At 49.2% G+C, this 19,238-nt stretch overlaps 7 protein-coding genes across 7 annotated transcripts; 5 read left to right on the top strand and 2 right to left on the bottom strand.

Moving 5' to 3' along the window:
* Nucleotides 1-43: 43 nt before the first annotated feature.
* BC939DRAFT_440869 (t-SNARE) lies at nt 44-2,155 on the bottom strand. Its single transcript, XM_051554142.1, has 6 exons — nt 1,630-2,155; nt 1,367-1,466; nt 1,182-1,253; nt 838-1,082; nt 485-739; nt 44-369 (listed from the first exon to the last, which is right to left on the bottom strand). The coding sequence occupies exons 1-6, from the start codon at nt 1,738-1,740 to the stop codon at nt 274-276; spliced, it is 879 nt and encodes a 292-aa protein (XP_051415945.1). The 5' UTR covers nt 1,741-2,155; the 3' UTR covers nt 44-273.
* A 1,987-nt stretch (nt 2,156-4,142) lies between these two features.
* BC939DRAFT_440873 (kinase-like domain-containing protein) lies at nt 4,143-7,376 on the top strand. Its single transcript, XM_051554143.1, has 6 exons — nt 4,143-5,057; nt 5,264-5,432; nt 5,520-5,636; nt 5,760-6,158; nt 6,258-6,640; nt 6,759-7,376. Exons 1-6 carry the CDS (start codon nt 4,206-4,208, stop codon nt 6,999-7,001), a joined length of 2,163 nt encoding a protein of 720 aa, XP_051415946.1. The 5' UTR covers nt 4,143-4,205; the 3' UTR covers nt 7,002-7,376.
* Nucleotides 7,377-8,171: 795 nt separating this feature from the next.
* On the top strand, nt 8,172-9,895 carry BC939DRAFT_440878 (short chain dehydrogenase). Its single transcript, XM_051554144.1, has 6 exons — nt 8,172-8,339; nt 8,458-8,576; nt 8,667-8,721; nt 8,842-8,933; nt 9,038-9,047; nt 9,175-9,895. The coding sequence occupies exons 1-6, from the start codon at nt 8,327-8,329 to the stop codon at nt 9,750-9,752; spliced, it is 867 nt and encodes a 288-aa protein (XP_051415947.1). The 5' UTR covers nt 8,172-8,326; the 3' UTR covers nt 9,753-9,895.
* A 43-nt stretch (nt 9,896-9,938) lies between these two features.
* On the top strand, nt 9,939-11,698 carry BC939DRAFT_440882 (vacuolar protein sorting 55). The gene is made up of 6 exons (XM_051554145.1): nt 9,939-10,099; nt 10,760-10,829; nt 10,958-10,980; nt 11,090-11,262; nt 11,362-11,419; nt 11,530-11,698. Exons 1-6 carry the CDS (start codon nt 10,081-10,083, stop codon nt 11,571-11,573), a joined length of 387 nt encoding a protein of 128 aa, XP_051415948.1. The 5' UTR covers nt 9,939-10,080; the 3' UTR covers nt 11,574-11,698.
* On the bottom strand, nt 11,596-12,853 carry BC939DRAFT_440884 (signal recognition particle, SRP9/SRP14 subunit). The gene is made up of 3 exons (XM_051554146.1): nt 12,596-12,853; nt 12,408-12,476; nt 11,596-12,226 (listed from the first exon to the last, which is right to left on the bottom strand). The coding sequence occupies exons 1-3, from the start codon at nt 12,665-12,667 to the stop codon at nt 11,969-11,971; spliced, it is 399 nt and encodes a 132-aa protein (XP_051415949.1). The 5' UTR covers nt 12,668-12,853; the 3' UTR covers nt 11,596-11,968.
* A 54-nt stretch (nt 12,854-12,907) lies between these two features.
* BC939DRAFT_440886 (40S ribosomal protein S14) lies at nt 12,908-14,583 on the top strand. Its single transcript, XM_051554147.1, has 3 exons — nt 12,908-12,934; nt 13,570-13,954; nt 14,069-14,583. Exons 1-3 carry the CDS (start codon nt 12,932-12,934, stop codon nt 14,134-14,136), a joined length of 456 nt encoding a protein of 151 aa, XP_051415950.1. The 5' UTR covers nt 12,908-12,931; the 3' UTR covers nt 14,137-14,583.
* Nucleotides 14,584-15,029: 446 nt separating this feature from the next.
* BC939DRAFT_440890 (actin interacting protein 3-domain-containing protein) lies at nt 15,030-18,614 on the top strand. The gene is made up of 5 exons (XM_051554148.1): nt 15,030-15,326; nt 15,480-15,661; nt 15,795-16,723; nt 16,859-17,101; nt 17,234-18,614. The coding sequence occupies exons 1-5, from the start codon at nt 15,249-15,251 to the stop codon at nt 18,508-18,510; spliced, it is 2,709 nt and encodes a 902-aa protein (XP_051415951.1). The 5' UTR covers nt 15,030-15,248; the 3' UTR covers nt 18,511-18,614.
* Nucleotides 18,615-19,238: the final 624 nt, after the last annotated feature.

Consider the following 19,238-nt stretch of genomic DNA (forward strand, 5'->3'; position numbering starts at 1 on the left):
AAAAAAAACTCCCCCCCTCTGTCCTATCCAGCCCCTTAACATTGTAGCAAAAAACCCTTGTACCTTAGAAACCCACGTCGTATCTACTCCCTTGGGGTTTCAAGTCCATGCATTGCTGCGACAGGCACCAAGTTACGGAGTCACTCACGCATATCTTGGTTTGCATTTTTAATATCTTCGATTCAAATGATATACAGGATAGATAACAAGGATTTATAAACATGAACGAGAGGTATCGAGCAGGGATGAGCGATCGTAGCTTGCTTGATGCATTTATGCTGCAGGTTTCTTAAACCAGCCTTGAGCCGCTCCGATGATAAGGATGATGATGACGATGACGACGATGATACCAAGGACCATCCATTTTTTCTAATTGACCCAAAGAAAATGTTATAGAGACAACGTTAGCTGGGTAAAGTAACAGCATCATTAACCCCCTCTTTAGTGTTCTGTAGAGACAAAGAAAGACAAAAGCAGCTTTTACCTTCCTCGCCGAGATTGCATGATCGCGGGCGATGCCAACCTCCGCATATCCCTTTTCAATATCAAGTTCTGCTCGGTTGACCGTGGCCTCGACCTCCTGGAACGTGAGGTCCTGGTCCGAGATCAGATGTTCCAGCTGCTTGTAGAGCTGTGCAAGCTCTACAACATTCTCCTGAAGCGCATGCAATTCACGTTGGCGGTCCTGAACAGAGTTCAAAGCCTGCATTGCCTGCTGACCTCTTGCCTGCTGCAATAGCTATGGGTAACAAAGATATACGGATTGTTGATGTGTGAGCATGTCATGTTCGTGACGTTTTCGTTTTTCCTTTCCTCTCATGGCCTCATCTCTCATACCTGTTGAGAAAAGATACCGCCCTGATCCTCATCAACCAATCGCCGAATATCCTCTTCGGTCGCGGCAGGATTAGCAATACGGTACTGCCTGGCCAGTGTCTCCTTTGACTTTTGTCCATTCTCATACTGCAGATTCTGAAACCGGCTCACGGCGTCCTTAAACTGCTTGCTAAGCGTGGATGTCCTCAATTTGCGCTGGTCATACTCCTCCTTCGTGCGCACCTTCATGTTAGATTGAGTCAGGGCTGTAGCATAGTAGATTCAGATCGTCATGTTGTAGAGGGAGTCAGTATATAGGATAGCGATCGCTGCAGCGTTCTAGAACCCAGTTCTCGAGGCCTTACCTCGCAAACGGTCATAGATCTCTGTTGAGAGGCTGTTGGCCGCTCGTGTCTTATCCTCCAGCTGTTTGTTCGCTATGATTGTAAACATAAAACAGTTGATAACCATTGGTGAGCATGGAAGAGAGTGGCGGTGCAGCAGCAAGACACGACGCATTGACTGCAAGAAAAAAAATATATACATGTACCTTCTGGGTCTGCTCTGGAGTTCAGGTTCCGGGTAAACAGCTGCTCGACTTCATTGACGCTGGACTGAAACTGCTGGATCTTTGTCTGGATGACTTCGGTCTAATATCCGCAAAGAGGAAAAGTAAGCGGTCGTGTTAATTGGAAGGTTTTTTTTTTTTTTTTTTTTTTTTTTACAAAGACCAAGACTGGCTCAATAACAGGCAGCACGACAGCCTGGCAAAGAGTGCACAGAAACAGAATTCCCACACAGGAAACAACTTGCCTCTTGAAAGAACTGGCTCAGCGCATCGCCACGCAGAGGAGCAAGTTCGACAGGGGCTTGATTATTTTTGTTGTCGCTGTTGAGATTAGAGCTTGGATACGGATGCGACATGGGCTCCGACTAAGAAGCATTGAAAAGAGCGGGCCGCTGTCGGTGGTCAGTGCACAGGCGAGGGGTTTTTGGATCTCGGGGAGGGCCACTTGTGACGGGATTCATTCCTTTACATTGCTGTTAAAGTCATTCAGACGGTCGCGACTCATGGCTGTCAAAGGTGTCTTTTTCTTTTATAATCCAATGGAGAGTGTTATCGTGGGCGGGGGTTGAAGTAAAATTGCCACCAAAAGAAGACAATGACGTGAACAGGAAGAGGGCACGGAAGTGGAGGAAGAGGAGGAGAGGAGAGTGAAGAAAGAAGCGGAAAGGAGGAAACGAAGCATGAATGGCTCTCCCACCAGCCTCCCTTTCCTTCGACAGAAGCCTAAAAATACCGCGCCCATCTCTTAAAGGGAGGGAAAGTCCACAGGTGGGGGGGGGGGTGCCCAAAAGGACAAGAATCTGCAGATGGGCTGTGCTCCAATTTCTGCTGTTGTTGTGGTGGTTGTGGCGATGCTCTCCTTTTTTTTTTTATTTTTTATTTTTTTTGGTTTAATCAACGCCATGCCATGCTACTCTGCTGTTACAGATACACACCAACGCAAGAAAACACCTAATGTTGTTAAAGCGCATACACCTTCATGTGTCCATATAGCCTGCTGGCAATGTTCGATATGAATATAACATTTTATGCCTCAACACGACTGTGGCCTCTGTTGTATCAATCGAGAGGGCGACAAGCTACTAAGGGCGAATGGGGCAATATATTTACTAAGTTCGCCTCTTTATAGCACTGTGAGGGGAGTTTCAAGTGCAAGGTTTGCCGCCTTTATATGCCGAGGAATTCTTTTGGGTGTTCAGGAGGACATGATATGTTCAAAGACACGGAGAAGAAGAGGAGGAGGAGGAAAAGGGAGGCGGAAAAGGCGATAGTTGTTGTGAAGAGCGATCGGGCGGAGGACTGTTGCAATGTTCTCCATGCCGCTGCTGTTAGGATGGAGTACACAAGATGCACAGTACTTTACTCTTGCTTCGATAAGCTACGTCGCTTCCCGCGTAAGTTTAAATAAATACTTTGCAGTGCAATAGACGGAGCACACTATCTTTCTATTCATCTCACCCAAAGGCAAATGCCCATGTGAGGATGTGTGGTATAGTCGTGCGGCACTTTTACGCGCCTCACTGCCAGACTGGCCATGTCCACCCCCTTGCAACCGCTTCCCCTTGATCCGTCTGGACAATCAGGATGTATGCAGCCAACGCGAGGAGTGCACAGTTAAACAAGCATGTGTTTTTCTCTCTCTCAAGATTCTTGTTTGAGAGCAGAGCACAACTGCTCACTCGACTCTTCCCAGCAATTTACCAATTGCAGCCCGGAAATCACCCTCTGTCGATCAGGGTCTGCCTATTCTGCCGTTGCCGTTGCTGTTGGGAGCGGCCCACGTGGCACTTGTGGTCCCAACGGCTGTATCAAAGCGAAAAGAAGGCCGTTTGGGACGCGAGAGGATGAGTCGTGGAAGCATACGCAAAAGAGGGAGTGCAGTCTATGCATGTCCTGCATGCATGTTCTGCATTTGTGCATGTTTCTGTGTGCCTGCATGCATTGGAGGGGGAATGGGGGCCACCGTGTGTTGCATTGTTGCACCAGCCAGCAGGGCGCTGGTCTGTCTCTCCTGGGACGGACTCAGTTCAGCGCAGTGTAAACTAGCTCCCATCTCCCCCTTCATGTGCAGCCAGTCTGCTGTGAGAAGAAGAAGCGCGGAATCGGCTGATGTCATTGAGCAGCGAGGGAGGGAGTACAGCCAGCCAGGAACATCCAGGCCGAACACAAATGAGGAGCAATGGGAAAAGGGGAAAAAGGGGCAGGCACTCAGAAGGAAGGGCGACCATTGCCACTAGCCCACCATCACCATCGCCATCACCATCACCACCACCACTACCACCATCACCGCCCAGCAGTCATCCACCATCGCCCATTCCTCATCCCTCTCCTGTCTCCGCTCCCTTCACCCTCCCTCCTCTCCTTCCTCAGCCCCCCCCCCCCCCCGACACCTTCTTTCTCCCTCCCAGGCCACGTCCCGTCCCCAGCGCGCACCCTCCCCTCGTTTATTAATCGACTCAAACCTAGTGCTTGCTCTTGCTTCTACTGCTGCTGCTGTTGCTGGACCCACCCTAACCTTCCTTTCCCTCCTCCTCCTCTTCCTCCTTCGAAATCGAATCACCGCCCCTGTAGTCCAGTGTGCTCTCAATTGTTTTCCCTCGCTCTCCTTCCCTTCGTTTGTATTCCTTCCACACTCCTATCCATCTGCACACATCCACAACGACGAAAAACCGTTTGTTGTTGTCATATTCCCATTGCTCCCTGCCCTCCCTCCTTCTCTCCCTCCCAGTTGATTTCGCCCGCACAACCACAACCACCACAACAACAACAACAGCAACAACACCTCGATTGATAGCGTCAGTGTGCGCTAAAGGAACGACAAATGATGCAGCGTCAGCGGCGTCCAAGTCAACAGCATTCGTTGAGCGGCGGTGATGGCCATGCCCAGCTCTCGGTGCCCTGGTTCAACCAGCCAGACATGCGTGCGGCCCGGCGAGCGTCTTCGAGCGCCCTCTCCAACAACTCGACCACCGATCTTGAGGAGAGCGTGTCCGACCAGGACTCGCTCCACGACGCCTCGTCTTCGCAATCGCTCAGCAACCAAAGCTCTCGGACCGCTTCCCCAGGCCCAACTACGCCTTCAGGCACGCCCCTGCCATCTCAAAAGAAGGGCAAGACCTCTGGCCTGCGACTCAGCCTGAAGAGTTTGCGCGCACCAAGGTCTCAGTCCCAACTGGACCATGGACACCCTGGCGACGGACACCACCACCGGATATCCACTGAGGCCTCACCCAGATCGGCTATGGACAGGCGACTCTCCCTGGATCAGCAATCCTTCGAGAGTCATCCCTCGTTCGAGAACATCAACTTACGACAGAGGGAGTCGCCTCTCTCAGCCCTGCAGTTCTCGACTTCGGCACCAAAGCCGTCTTCACGCTTTTCCTTCATCCACTCGCCCATCCCAATGTCTCCATCCTCAAACCGTCCCTTTCACCAACGGTGTAACACCACTCCAATGCAATCTCCCGCACCCTCCAGTTACGGCACATCGCCGGGACGGTCAATGACCTCCCCCTCGCTGCAGCCCGTCAAGGAGACCCACACGATGATGAAGGATTATGATCCCATGACTGGAAACAAGATGATCAACAAATACATGGTGGTGCGGGAACTGGGCAGAGGCGTGCATGGGAAGGTGAAACTATGTCGCGATACTATTACAAATGAGTTCTGTGTAAGTTCCCTTTATTGATTTGTCCAATGTTGGTATCACAGACTGCGAAGGGAAAAAAAAAATATCCTCGAACGCGCATACAACATGAACTTGTGTTTACTGTGGTGGTTATGTTTGGACCCCCTGAGCGTGTTCTACATGTTTGGAGACTAACGCAGAGTGGTTTGACACGCTTTGGAAAACGGATCCCGCATCCGTTATCTTAGGCCATCAAGATTGTCGACAAAACCACCCGTAGGCGTCTTGGACGCTCACAGATCTCGAACGAGCAGAAAATCCGGCGAGAGATTGCCATTATGAAAAAGTGTATTCATCCTAATGTTGTCCGGCTCATCGAGGTGATTGACGACCCTACTGCTCGAAAGATATATCTCGGTAAGTTTTCTCTCTCTCTCTCTTTTTTTTTTTTTTTGCGCTCGAGACTTTGAATGTACCCGCGACTAATACACGGCCTAAACCTAGTTCTCGAGTACATGGAAGGTGGCGAAGTGCGATGGAAGGACTCGGAGGACAAGCCAATCTTGTCGCTGCCGGATGCACGTTCGATATTCCGTGACATTGTATTGGGCTTGGAGTATCGTAAGTCTTCCCGGCGAGCTGATGTAGATGAATCCGGAAGGGATATATAGGGGGTGCCGGCATTCATCTTCATGTCTTTCTCTCGTCTTCTCTTGCTTGATTGTTATGCGCTCGATCTTATAGTTCATATGCAAGGCATCATCCACAGGGACATCAAACCAGCCAATTTGCTGTTATCAGTAGAGGGTACCGTTAAGATTTCGGATTTCGGAGTCTCTCACTTCAGCGAAAAGAATTCATTGGAGCGCGATCTCGAGAGCTCGCCCATTGTCCACAAGGGCTTCCACATCCCTGCGGCCAGTCAACCCGCAGCGCATGCCTCATTGCCGTCCCCTGTATCTTCTTCGTTCCCGAATAAGAACCCTTCGCCAATGAGCGGTGGTCAGCACACGGAGCACGTATCGCCCTATCAGCAGAAACGCCTTTCGACTATTACTCAGCAGCAACAGTGGGGTGACGATCTGGAGCTCGCCAAAACAGCCGGAAGCCCTGCATTTTTCGCGCCAGAGCTTTGTCACGTCAGTAAGGACCATTAACAATCTGGCTTTATTGATGTTCAAGGACTTGCTGCATGCATCAAGTCCTGTAGGTACTGACAAACATACTTCTTTGTTCTAATAGGCGAATATTCATCTGCACTTTCATCAGCAGTGCCATCAGCACCTCAGACGTCATTCGCCCAATCTTCCTCGCTTCCTCGGACACATCCATCATCGTCGACCGGAGCGCTAAATGTCTATACTGGACATGGCGGGCCACGACCGCCGATTACCAAGGCGATCGATGTATGGGCGCTCGGTGTGACTCTCTACTGTTTCGTGTATGGGCGCTGTCCGTTCATTGCCGATACGGAATTTGAACTCTTCAATATCATCCCAAGGAGACAACCCAATTTCCCTGACAGCGTTCCAGGCCGAGAGGCCGTAGATCCAGAATTGAAGGATCTGCTCTCTCGTCTGTTGGAGAAGGATGTTTATAAGCGGATTACGCTCAAGGAAATCAAGGTAAGGGGCGAACTTAGATACGGGGTCTCAGCATTCGAGCACTTGGGGGACGATCGGCAAGTTCGGGCGCAAGATTAATAATCACGAAAAACTTTTTTTTTTATTGCGCTACCCACAGGAACATGCCTGGGTTACAGAGGATCTTGACGACCCTGTTAGATGGAGGATCGAGACTGATTCGAGCAACTACCAGCGGGTGCATGTCACAGAAGAAGAGGTGAAGGGCGCTGTGACGATCATAGACAAGATCAAGAATCGGATCCGTAAGCTGTCCGTATCGCTCAGCAATTTCACGATGAACCGTCGACGCAGCCGATCCATCTCTTCAGCCTCGCAATACGCCCTAGGTAAAGAAAAATGAGATCTCAAGACAAAAGAATGAGACCAAAAAAAAAGAGTATTATGTACTGTAGACGTGAGACAATGAATTTAACGCTGAAGGTGGGTTTTTTCTTTCTTTCATGATAGATTCTCCGACAACGGCGACAACGACAGAACACGGGCCAATTCCCATCATTCGACCACCCAACCCTTCTGGCCCGTACTGGTCTTCTTCATACACACAACCACAACCGCATTGGGCGGCGGCCAACGCACACACACAGCCACAAACTCCAACGCACTAAACAAAAAAAAATACTAATGAATTCATGCAAACTAATAACAGAAACGATAGATATGACAAAAAATAAATAATTCACGCGAGAACGCTTTAATGACCAATAAAAAAACCCCCTTCATTTTTGACATTAAAGTATATCGATGCTTTTTTATGCGCAAGTAAATCCGCCATAAGACCAAAAACAGGGGGGAGGAAGGACAATTCGAGACAGCTAAAAGAGGTCAGTGCATGCAGGAACGATGTGAAATCTCGCGCCTTACTTAGGCTGAGTGCAATCCATCCATGACCTTAGTGACCTTGACAGAGTACGCAGTGCTCAGACGATCCTTTGCCAATGGTCCTTAATAATGAAGACAAGTAAGGATAAGGCGAGACTTGGATTCGATTAGGAGGATGGAAGACTGCGTGTTGGGCATTCGAACAAGAGTATATAGGGTTCGCTTTTACACCCATAGCTTCGGAAAAAAAAGAAAGCTGCTTTTTCTGTCAGTGAGAATAAGAAGGCAGGTCTTTTGAACAGGATTGGGTTATCGTGAATAGAAATATGAGAGAGAATAACTGAGGTGGCAAAGACAGAACGAGCCAGACGAAAAGCTATAGAGAAGCTCCGATCAATCTGACGCGTGGCTCACTGTGTCACCGGTATAGCGACCACCATACTCACTCGCCGCATTTTCTTTTTTCTTTTTTTTCTTTTTCTTTTTTTTATCCAGTAGCCATGGTGTCCGGTACATAGATAGTTCTTGACGACCCGCTTGATCGCAGGCAAAGGGCTCGGGCGACACGGCGCCGGCCCCTGTTTACCAACTGTTTACGCCTGCTTCGAATCGCGACCCGAAGTTGCCGTGACGCGCTTTTTCCACGGGTTATGTTCGGGTCGCTTCTCACTCTAAGGAAGAGCATTTTCCATTTTCCATTTTTTTTTTGAACCCGTATAAAAAGTTGAGGTCCTTTTTGATCTTTTTTCTCTCGCTTGTTTCTTTCAAAATTACACACCATTCCATCGTCTTTTATTCTTCTCGGACTGCCGCCAATCTCTCCTCTGCAGCATAAACAAAACCAGTATGTCTCTTCAAGGTAATGATTCTTTCTCACGGTAATCTTTGGATGCTCTTGACGCACGAAAAGACCTTTTTTTTTTTTGCTGACAAATAGCGTTATGATCCATCTCAAAAAAAAAAAAAAAACTGTTCAGGAAAGACGCTTTTCATCTCTGGAGCCAGCAGAGGCATCGGTCTGGCGATCGCATTGCGTGCGGCTAGGGAAAAGGCCAACATTGCCATCGCCGCCAAGACCGCTACACCCCATCCCACTGTAAGTTAGGATGCGGTTGGCACCAGAGCTCTAGTCTATCTGGCACATCTGCGGAGATTCTGATCCTTAGCTCGGCCTTAACCTGAATAGCTCCCAGGAACGATCTACACTGCTGCAGAGGAGATTGAGAAGGCTGGTGGCAAAGGTAGGAGGAGACATGTCAGTTGGATCGTGTTCCATAGCAAATTTATCACAGGGTGAATGGCCGGCCGATGTTAACATAAGATGTACCTTTTCCCACTTGCTCGTTTTTGGATCGACATAGCTTTCCCAATTGTTTGCGACATTCGCGAGGAAGACCAGGTCCAGGACGCCATTGAGCAAACTGCGAAGAAGTTTGGCGGTATCGATATTTTGGTAAGAGTGTTGAGGAGCGTGCGTATTTTTATTTTGACTAGCGAATGTAAGAAACAGAGAGGATTCAAACTGAAACTTGTATCTATCGCCTTTGCGATTCATAGGTGAACAATGGTAGGTCTATGCTTCCGCGAAGAACGCGTTCTTCTTCTTTTTCTTCTTTGCTGCGGTAGTGTAGCTGATCGAAAACGCTTCCCGTCGCCTTGCATCGTTTTCTTCCTCTCCCTCCTTCCCACTCTAGCATCCGCCATCAGCTTGACCGATTCCCAGGCGACGACGATGAAGAAGTATGACTTGATGCACCATATCAATGGCCGCGGCACTTTCATGGTTTCGAAATACGCGATCCCACATCTGATCAAATCCAACAAGAACCCGCACATCCTCAACTTATCGCCACCTTTGTCGATGAAGGAGCAATGGTTCAAGAACAACGTGGCCTATACCATGTCCAAAATGAACATGTCGATGTGCGTGCTCGGACTGGCGGGTGAATTGCGCCGACACAAGATCGGTGTCAACGCATTGTGGCCTCTCACACTGATCGGGACCTCGGCACTCAAACTGGTCGGCGATACCTCCAAGATGTCGATGCGCTCGCCAGAGATCATGGCAGATGCTGCCTATGAGGTGTTCTTGAAGGACGGAGCCAAGTTCTCGGGCAACTTTTTGATCGACGAGCTGTTCCTGAGACAGGAGGGATACACAGACATGGACCAGTATGCGCCTGGCGTCAGAAAGTTCACCCCCGATTTTTTCATCCCGGACGAGACGCTCAAGGAGATTGAGGAGCTTAGGACAAAGCAGGGTTGGAACTGAGAAGAGGTCTGAACAAATAGAAGAAAAAAAAAAGGCGATCGTGTGTGAGAACAGCGCTTTCTTGCCGTGCCTGCGGTGCACAAAGACAGGTCAGGTTGGTTAGAGAATGCAAGAAAATAAACACTTTCCAACGTCGTACGCGAAAGATAAAAGAAAGTGCGTCACCATCAGGTGGTTCAGCCCTTGCCCATGCGGACTCCCTCTTCTTTCTTTTCCTCACGCTCCCATTCTTCGCCTTTTCTCCCCCTCTCTTGCACGCCCCCTTCTCACCTCGCTATATCCTCTTAATACCTTCCAAACGGTCGATACACCTGCATATATATATATCATGGCTGCTGATTTGAAAGGTGCGTCTCAACGCCGCTGCTTTGCCTCCCCTGTGAGCCAACGGAGCCAAGCAGAGAAAAAGCGACCAGTCGACATATATACGACCAAAACAAAGCGCGCTGAAGAACGATCGCATTGCAAGGGCACTATGGCCAGAAACATGGGGCATGCAAGAATCCCAGCCAAATTCTGGGATCGTCCTTAGTGTTCAGCAGGAATGGCGGCCATGGAGTTTTCAACGACGTTTATTGAAATGAAAGAGGAATGACGACCCTCTGGCAACAAGGACAGTTTGAATACCCGCCTACAAACAGGACGCAAAGGCGGGAGGGGAATGTCCCCCCTCAACTGAATGCCATGAGGCATTGTGACAATGGCATAAGCGACTTATCTAACCAGCGTGTCTTTCCTCCTTCCTTTTTTTCTCTCTCTCTTAGTGTAAGAAACCTGAGCACTGGAGGGTGTCAACGATGACTTCATACGGGACCTGAAGCGTGTGCTATTATGGAACGAAGACGAGCGACTACTATGATCCTGGAACGTTGGCGCTCTGGATGCTGGTGCCGATAGTCAAAACTGGGAACATTGGACGTACAGATTACGAACGGGACCATGTCACATTCTCTCACTGTCCTTTCATTCTTCTTACTCACCAACGACTATTCACTCTCATGCGTATAGCGTCATTGGCCTAGCCTTTGTTCTCGCCCTGGGATTCTTGCTGGTCATCATGTCCTGTGCGCTTTACAAGTAAGCTACTACAGAGGAAGAGCGAATGCCAGTATTAAGTTGCCTATTGGGTTCGTACGACTGTCGCTTCTCCATAAGAAACTAACACCCGATACTTATTTTTCCTCCGTTCCTCCTACTCATCTTAGCAACTGGTGGCCCTTGTTTGTCGGTAAGTGACACTCAACAGGCGATATGGCCGTGGCATGCTGAGCATTTGTTTTGGATTAAAAGAGCAGATCCTAACCGAACCATTGATTATCCTTGCGTTTGCAATCCAGTGGCGACATACGTCTTGGCACCATTGCCGAACGCCATATTCGGACGGTGCGCAGGTCACGACGACCTGACATCAGATTACCAAGGGGGACTTGCTGATGCAGGATATTTTTTGACGGGCTTGATGATCACCACAGGATTCTGTTTGCCTATGGTGTTTGCTCACGCTGGCGTGGTAGGTCCTTTTTGCTTTTTTTTTTTGTGGTGCCTACGATTGACTGTTATAAAAGCAGAAATAAAGGCTAATGTGTCCTTGCTTTATTTGTGTCCCTAGATTACTATTCCAGCAATGATTATGAGTATCTCGGGAGGCCTTTTGATTTATGGCACGCGTAAGTATTGTCACATTGCAGATGTCGCGCCGCTGACTCTTATGATCATCAACAACACTGTTCGTGCCACCTCCACTGACGCTAACGTGTTGAATTTGCTTGCTATATAGTCATTTCGTATTCGCGCTTCTTTGCGGAGGAGGAGGACTTTTAAGTGGCAGATTCGTCGTAGAAACCAGTAGTCCATTTTGTAATTCGCAGCAGCAGCAACAGCAGCAGCAACAGCAGAGATGCTTTGTCGATATATATAATCTTGTAAATTCGATTTGACTTTTCCGCTCCAATCTGCCGCATTTCATATCCTTGACAGAGCCATCCAAACGGCACTGAGGTATTCAATTAGCTTTCTTCCGCTGATGATCGTGCCGTCCCTTCGTTTTTATCCATTCGATCTGACAGGGAACCAAAAAATCGCCATCATCATATCCCTGAAAAGATCGTGTCATGTACTTTATTGGAATCGTGTCCTTGGCGTTGCTATGATGATGACGTGACTCAATCCGAACTTCCTAGAGCCCCCAGTATCTGTCCCTTGCCTTGTCACTCTTCCTATCTGCGCTTATTCTTCTTTGCCTTGCCACCGCCTCCTTGTTGAATTGATGGGCTGGATATCGTTGCTGAAACTGCTGCCTGTGCTGGTCCTGGTGCTGAAACCGTTGAGGATGATGATGGTGCGGCAGTAGCAGCAGGGGCTGAGTTTTCTGTCACCGGTGCTGGGATCCTGTTGTGCATCTTGGCCATCAATGAACGGTTGAGACGCTCAAACTTGTTGAGGTCCTGCATCTGATCGGTCTTGTATTTGAGACACTTTTAGTTAGGGCAGCAAACAAAGTTGAAGGATACGGAATTGATGATGGGGTTTATCGATAGCGACCAAGCAAGTAGGCAATAAAAGAAAAGAAAAAAAGAAAAAAGAAAAGACGCGGTTAGCAGTGGACAAGTCGAAAAGAACGCATACTATCCGTGTTGAGAGTGAGATGTTCCTTACTGTGCGATCATCCGTCACTTTGAGAACCAGTTTTCCTTCGACGTGGCGATATTTTGCAACATAGCGTGTCTAGAGCCAAGGAAGTGCGGGTAAAGGTCGATAGATAGGTTACTCTCTGGTTCATCCGGGGATAGCAGTCGAAGCTCTGGTCATCGTTCGATTCCTGGACGCGTGCAAGTCATCCTTACTGTGTTGGGGGACAGCAAGTACAGCTCCTCTGCCGCCTTCTGGAATTCGTCCCACTGCAAGATGTTGACCATGATGTATTTGCGGTATATGAGATGAGGAACAGTGACTCTATGCGGGAGCGATGAGAGGAGAAAAGGGCGCGATGACGAGCGTCCCAGTGAGGAGAGTGGAGTTGCGTCGGGCCTTGGTCAATAGGAAAGTTTGAGAGGCACATCACTCGAGATCTGCTTCTCACAGGGGCAGTGGGTGGCTTCGCTCTCTCTCCAATCTGAACGGACATATTCCTGAGTCGTGTGCAGCGCAGGTGAATCCTTCTCTTTCACATATCTTTCAACATGGTATTGCAGGCTGGGCTGGAAATTTTTTGGGCGGCGTATCACATACACACATCCATCCCTTGCAGCAACCCAAGGCAACATCGATCGATCGATCCATCCGTCCCATCGACACACATTTGCGTCTACTGGGAACAACATCCTTTCTCGGGCATACTTTTTGGATCAGCCATTCAACCCAGGATAAAAAAAAAAAAAAATCATCAGCGCAGGAGTTGATGTCGTTTGGTGCTGGGAGACGATGGATTCCATCCTGGAGCCCTGATCCTATCAACGATTCACCCGCCCTTCAGTTGTGATGTGTTTCAATCTGGATCGACAGCTGATTTCTAGGAACCACACCTTCAGATGGATCTATTGTCAAAACTGGGACCTATCTTCAGTGTCGGAGCACCAGTTTGAAGCAGCGATCTCCTCACACAAACTTCTTCGGACGACCTTGGAGAAAACTGCTTTTGTGTGACAATGGGCGCCGACTCTGGTCATTTGGACGCTATCAGCAGCACATTACTGAGCCGCGCCCGAGGGGCAGCATCAACTCAAACATGCCTGCCTATCCCACTCTTCAGCACAATCCCCTACCTGCCATATGCCAACAGAGATCTAACCAGAACACCCTTCGTTGCTTGACAAAATAGTCCAAGAAGGTCAAGTCCACCCCTAAGGTTCAGGAGAACATCTCGCTCGGCCCTCAGGTCCGCGGTGATGAGGAGGTTTTCGGTGTTGCCCACATCTTCGCCTCCTTCAACGATACCTTCGTCCACGTTACCGATTTGACCGGCCGTGAAACCATCTCCCGTGTTACCGGAGGCATGAAGGTCAAGGCCGATCGTGATGAGGCTTCCCCTTACGCCGCTATGTTGGCTGCCCAGGATGTCGCTGCCAAGTGCAAGGAGGTCGGTGTCACTGCCCTCCACATCAAGCTCCGTGCCACCGGTGGTAACCGCTCCAAGACCCCCGGTCCCGGTGCCCAGTCTGCTCTCCGTGCCTTGGCCCGTGCCGGCATGAAGATTGGCCGCATTGGTAAGTTGTTGGTTGCCTATCTATATGGACTGGTCATTTTTTTCAATTGCTTCTGGATCATGCCTTGGAGATGCTAATTTTCTCTTTGCTTTCCTTACTGATGATTTTTAATAGAGGATGTTACCCCCACCCCCACCGACTCTACCCGCAAAAAGGGTGGTCGTCGTGGTCGTCGTCTGTAAAAAAGTTGTTTCGATCGGATATCAGGATATGTTCAGGATCATCCACTTCTGGACTGTATACTTTTGATCAGGAGCAATTTTTTATTGGCAAAAATAAAAGCAACCATGTTCTTTTTGGGACCTTTTGGATATCAACGGGGTTTGATTTGTAACTCTTTGTGCGTCGCGTCGAATTTTCTTAACGGTTCATGAATACGCGATATAGGGGATATGGTGCATACGCAAGCTGGTATGGTGGCCTCTGTCAAGGACCAATTTTTGTCGAATGTTAGTCTAAAAGACGACTTGCTCTGTTCTCGTCGAAAGTTCGCTGTGCTGTAATTTTTAAATGGTTTTTTTCCTGCCTGGTCCTTTTGAGGATGCTTCGTTGTGTGTGTCTCTGCAGCCGCTGCTCTTCAATTCCATCCACAGCAAATTGAAAAACCTTGGTTCAAAATAAACATGCACTGTTATCCTCACTGACAACAAAGCGGTAGCCTAGAACGTAATATTGAGAACTTTATGATCCATTACGCATGCATAGTATGTATGCACCATGTACGAACAACCACCGTTAATAAACGATATTTCAAACCAGTGTCTGAAGGCCAAGACAAGACAGGCCCTCCCCCCCCTCTTTGTCGCACGCCCTCTTCCCGGGTAAAGACAAAAAGCCGGGAGAGCTGTTTGCGTGCACTCCTAGGTTTTTTAAACAGTGTTCAAGCTTAACACTCCTTGTCTTCCGTTGGGGTCCAAGGTGTTCGAATCCAGATTCGGACGAGTGCATTAAATCATCATCATCTGCATTGGACATAGTTTGGAAACATGGCCCATATCGTAAAATCCTCTTGACGCGATCGACCATAAGAGCACGCCCGCCCCATTCTCTAGAGGGGGCTTCAGCATTCCATCCACCGTATCATAAGTTTCTTTGGCGAGTGAATGTGACAGACAAGATCACCTTCTCTAATTTCCTGCCACACATTACCCTCGACCTCATTCACCTTTTTTTTTTTTCATTCATTCAATTCTCCCCCCACTCCCTCCTCCTCTCTCTCCCCTCTTCCACCCTTCCTCCCTCCCACCTATCCTGCGACACGTCACTTTCAGTTTCGGATACTCCTCACACGATAATGGATGCCACGGATCCCAGCGCTCAACATGCGCCTGCAGGGAACACCGTTCGGAGGCGTAAAACTGACCAAAGCACGGTAAGTTGGAAGAACGTCTCACTAAAACCCTGCACACTGTTCCCCGATAACAGGACGATATTTAGGTCGAGAGCAGACTCCTCCAATACTAACGATTCATCACGTCCGATTGTTCTGTGTGTCCGTCAATGGGTCTCGCTGTGGATCCTTTAGGTAAATCCCATAGAGGCGACAGTGACGAAGCTGCTCGTGGCGACAAAGCAACTACTTGAAGGCTTGACCCTCTGGTCTAATCGGAAAATGACCGAGGAGCAGGTCTCTGACATCTTTGTCCAGCTCGCCACGCAATTCAATCTGGCAAGCCAGGCCTTTCACGAGGTCCAGATTGACACAAGGTAACCGTGTTCTTCTTCTTTTGAGATGCCGACCGTTTTTTTTATTTTGGGGAGGAGGGAGGGGAAGGAAGCAAAATTGAATGTGTACACTAACACTGCCGCACACGTTGTCGATGCAATTGCGCCTTTGTAGTGAGCTCGCACATATCCCGGACGACTTGAGGAATTGTCTAGAGACGGCCCTGGGAGAGGAGCCATCGCCATCGTCGCTCGACCAATACCTGCCGCGGATTAAAGAGGTCATTATCAATCTCTTACAGGGTCTGCGTCTCAAACAGAATATGTATCGCGAGCAGCACGAAGCAAAGGCGGGACGTTTACAGGCAATCGTCAATGCCTCTGGAAGATCCAAGAGCAGTGGCGCCAGCTTTCGACAACCCAATGGGACAGCAAAGTCCGCGGAAAGGGACGGTGGACTGATCCCTACAGGCGCCGCCGCCCCTATGTTCTCCATCTCCTCCCCAAGCGACGAGCAAGGGCACGCCGAAACCATGGCATCGCTCCGTAAGAGTGATGCTATCACAAGGCGCGCCTCCTCTCGACGCCACTCTCAACGATTCTCGACTTTACTGGAGCAGAATGCGCCTCCAGTTCCTCGTCGGAATCCCATGACCGACCCCACAATGCTGTCCTCCTATTCGGGGTATACCAGCTCACAGGGGTCGACTCCAGCGACAAGCCCGAATGCTTTCTTGCAATATGGCCAGTTTCCATTCATGCCAATACATGACCATCCTGGAAGCCCGGCTTTACCTTCCCCTGGCCTGAACCGGTCATTGGACGGCATGCCTTTGCCGCCAACGAAACCGATGCCTCCTCTCCCTCCTCCTCCACCTCCCTCCTCAAGCATCTTACAGAGTATTCCGTCTTCACCGTCCTCACCACTCTTGGGCTCGTCCTCCATGACGCATACCACGTTGGTATCTGAGGCAGCACAATTGCCATACCCGCCTGTTGTAGGCAATGGATCTGTAGATGTAATTCACGGCCCAGCAGCCCCAACAGCATTAAGCTTTGCGGACGCCTCCAGTGTATTATCACCCCCATTGACCGATGGCCCAGGTACGAAAAAAAAACAACCGCTTTTGATGTCAGGAGTGGAATGAATGCACCTGCTGATGACAGAGACATATCACTAAGGACGATATCTTGTTTTTTTTTTTTTTTTTTTTTTACTGGTTATTTTCTTGAGAGTAGATCAGCACGATAAAAGCCTGACGCTGTTCCTTCAGGTCGGAAAGAGCGTGAAGAAAACCAGGTTTGAGGGCGAATTAACCCATTCTGGACTTCGGATGCTCTTCATGGAGAAATTCCAGTACAATCCCGGACAGGAGGACTTTCCCACGATCTACGTCAAGGACCCCAACACCAATATTCATTACGAGCTCGAGTCATTGGCGGATGTGAAGCAGAACGCGTTCCTGTCCTTGAACGTCGATGGTACGTCGCGTGATCAATGAATGTCTCATTTGCTTTGTCAATTATTATTGCTCTGGTCTCAAATTGGGTTCCATATCAGTTATATTCTAACTGCGATGAATATACCACACATATATATATCGGCGCGAATAGACCTGGAGAATATTCAGCGCAAGATGGATCAGGGCTTCGCTGCGCTTTCAAAGGAACTAAGCGAGATCAAAAAAGCTCATGAGGCTGCGGAATCAGCGCGACAAAAGGCAGCCGTCGCAGCGATGGCCAACCACCTTCCGGAGCGTGGCTCAGCCTCGAACGCGGAGCATTCACCAATACTCCGATCTGTGGTCCAAAAGGCCCTGGCCAGGAGCAAGACTCTGGGATCGGCATCCTCGACCGCTGCTGCTGCCTTAAATGCAGCCGCCACAACCACAACCACACAGGGCAAAGTTTCGGCCGCAGAACTCAAGTCGCATTATGATGAAGTCCAGACATTACGACGTGATCTGGGCACTGTGCGGCAGTTGTACTCGGAACTCCAGAGCGAGACAAAGACCATGCTCGGTAATCTGGCCGGCTACACGACTCAGATCCGGAAGCAGGCGTTTGAGCAGCCAGTTTCGTCCAGGGTGTTTATTGAATCGGGCAAAGTCAAGCTGGACAAGATGTCGGAGGATCTGACGAACAAGATTGAAAATCTACAGGATGTGGTCGAGGATATGAAGATCAATGTGACGCAGAGGCGTGGTCGGCCGAGTGACATCTCCATTGCGTTTGTGGACAAGCAGTGTGAGGAAATTGGAAAGGAAATTGAGGAACTCTCGGACTTTATTCAGTCATTACGTCCTTCATGGAAGAAGACCTGGGAGGTGGAACTGCAGACGATCGTCAAGGAACAGATGTTCTTGAAGGAGCAGGAGGCGCTGTTGGAGGATCTCAAGGAGGATCGTAGCTCACTCACGCAGACCCTCAGCAATCTTAAGAAGGTCTTGGAGCTGCAGCTCAAGACCGGTGGGGGGTCGCGCGAGTTTGTATTCCAACCTGTACCGGATGAGGGTTTCCAGGGACTCAAGACGGTGATGGAGGAAGTGAAGTTGATTGAGCCGGACTCGGACAAGCGACTGAGGGCGATGGCGCAGATGGAGAAGCTGCGACATATCGAACTGTCAAACCGGATCGATGAGTTTGAGGAGGAGCTGACAACGTTCGTGGGTGCAAGTAAGCTGCGAAAGACGGGGGGTGCGCTTGAGGTGGAGAGACAGCGACAGCAGCGAGACCTTGAGAACTTGAAGGCCATGTTTGCAAAGAAGAGCGAGGAGCAAGCCCCGATACAAGAAGAAGTGATACAAGAGGAAGTGAATGTGCCAGCCAGCGGAGATCCCGCCGTAGTACAAGCGGCAGATGATGAGGCAACATTGTTGCCTGGACAATAAAGCGGTGGTTTTGCCTGTGGCTACATTTTATTCTTTTATCTTTTTTATTTTTTGCCGTGCAGTATTTTCTGCCGCTATTCATCTGTGTGGAACAACTCATCCCGACTCTCTTTACATCTGCTGTGTGCAGCGTTCAATATAGTAAATTAAGAAAAAAATAAATATATTAATAAAAATGAAAAAAAAGAGTGTGTAATGCCCTTGTATAGCCTAAGAAAAGATAACATTGAGACCAAGTGCGTTTGGGATAAATATGTGCGCGGAACAGAAGAACTGGACTTCCGCTTTATTATGGACGTCGTCACTTTATTCATTTCTGCTCTGCATCGACGCTGTTGCGGAGAAGAGGACCCATCAGGCGCGATTGAAACGTCTCGTCGATGGTGTCCAGGATAGGCTTGTTCTTCTGGGCCTGCTGGCTAGCCTTAATGCCCTGGGACGTCGCCAGATACAGATCTATCGATGAGCAAGTGTATGGCGCGCATGCACCCTGATTAGGTCCGATTTCAGGGGATAGATTCACTCATACCCATATTCGAATAGCCAAACATCCTTGCATACCTTTTAGGCACGATCCAGTGGCTGCGGCAACAATCTGGTTACTGGTCTTGACCGCATGCATGTATCCTGTCATTAACATCTTCTCTGCTTGTTCGTCATGCGTCTGCATATACACGTTGCCCAGAAGCAATAACGTCAGGCTTCTCAGCTGCGTATTCAGTAATGCG

The sequence above is a fragment of the Gamsiella multidivaricata genome, assembly GCF_025024155.1.
Source record: "Gamsiella multidivaricata strain RSA 2152 chromosome Unknown BC939scaffold_9, whole genome shotgun sequence".
NCBI lineage: Eukaryota > Fungi > Mortierellomycota > Mortierellomycetes > Mortierellales > Mortierellaceae > Gamsiella > Gamsiella multidivaricata.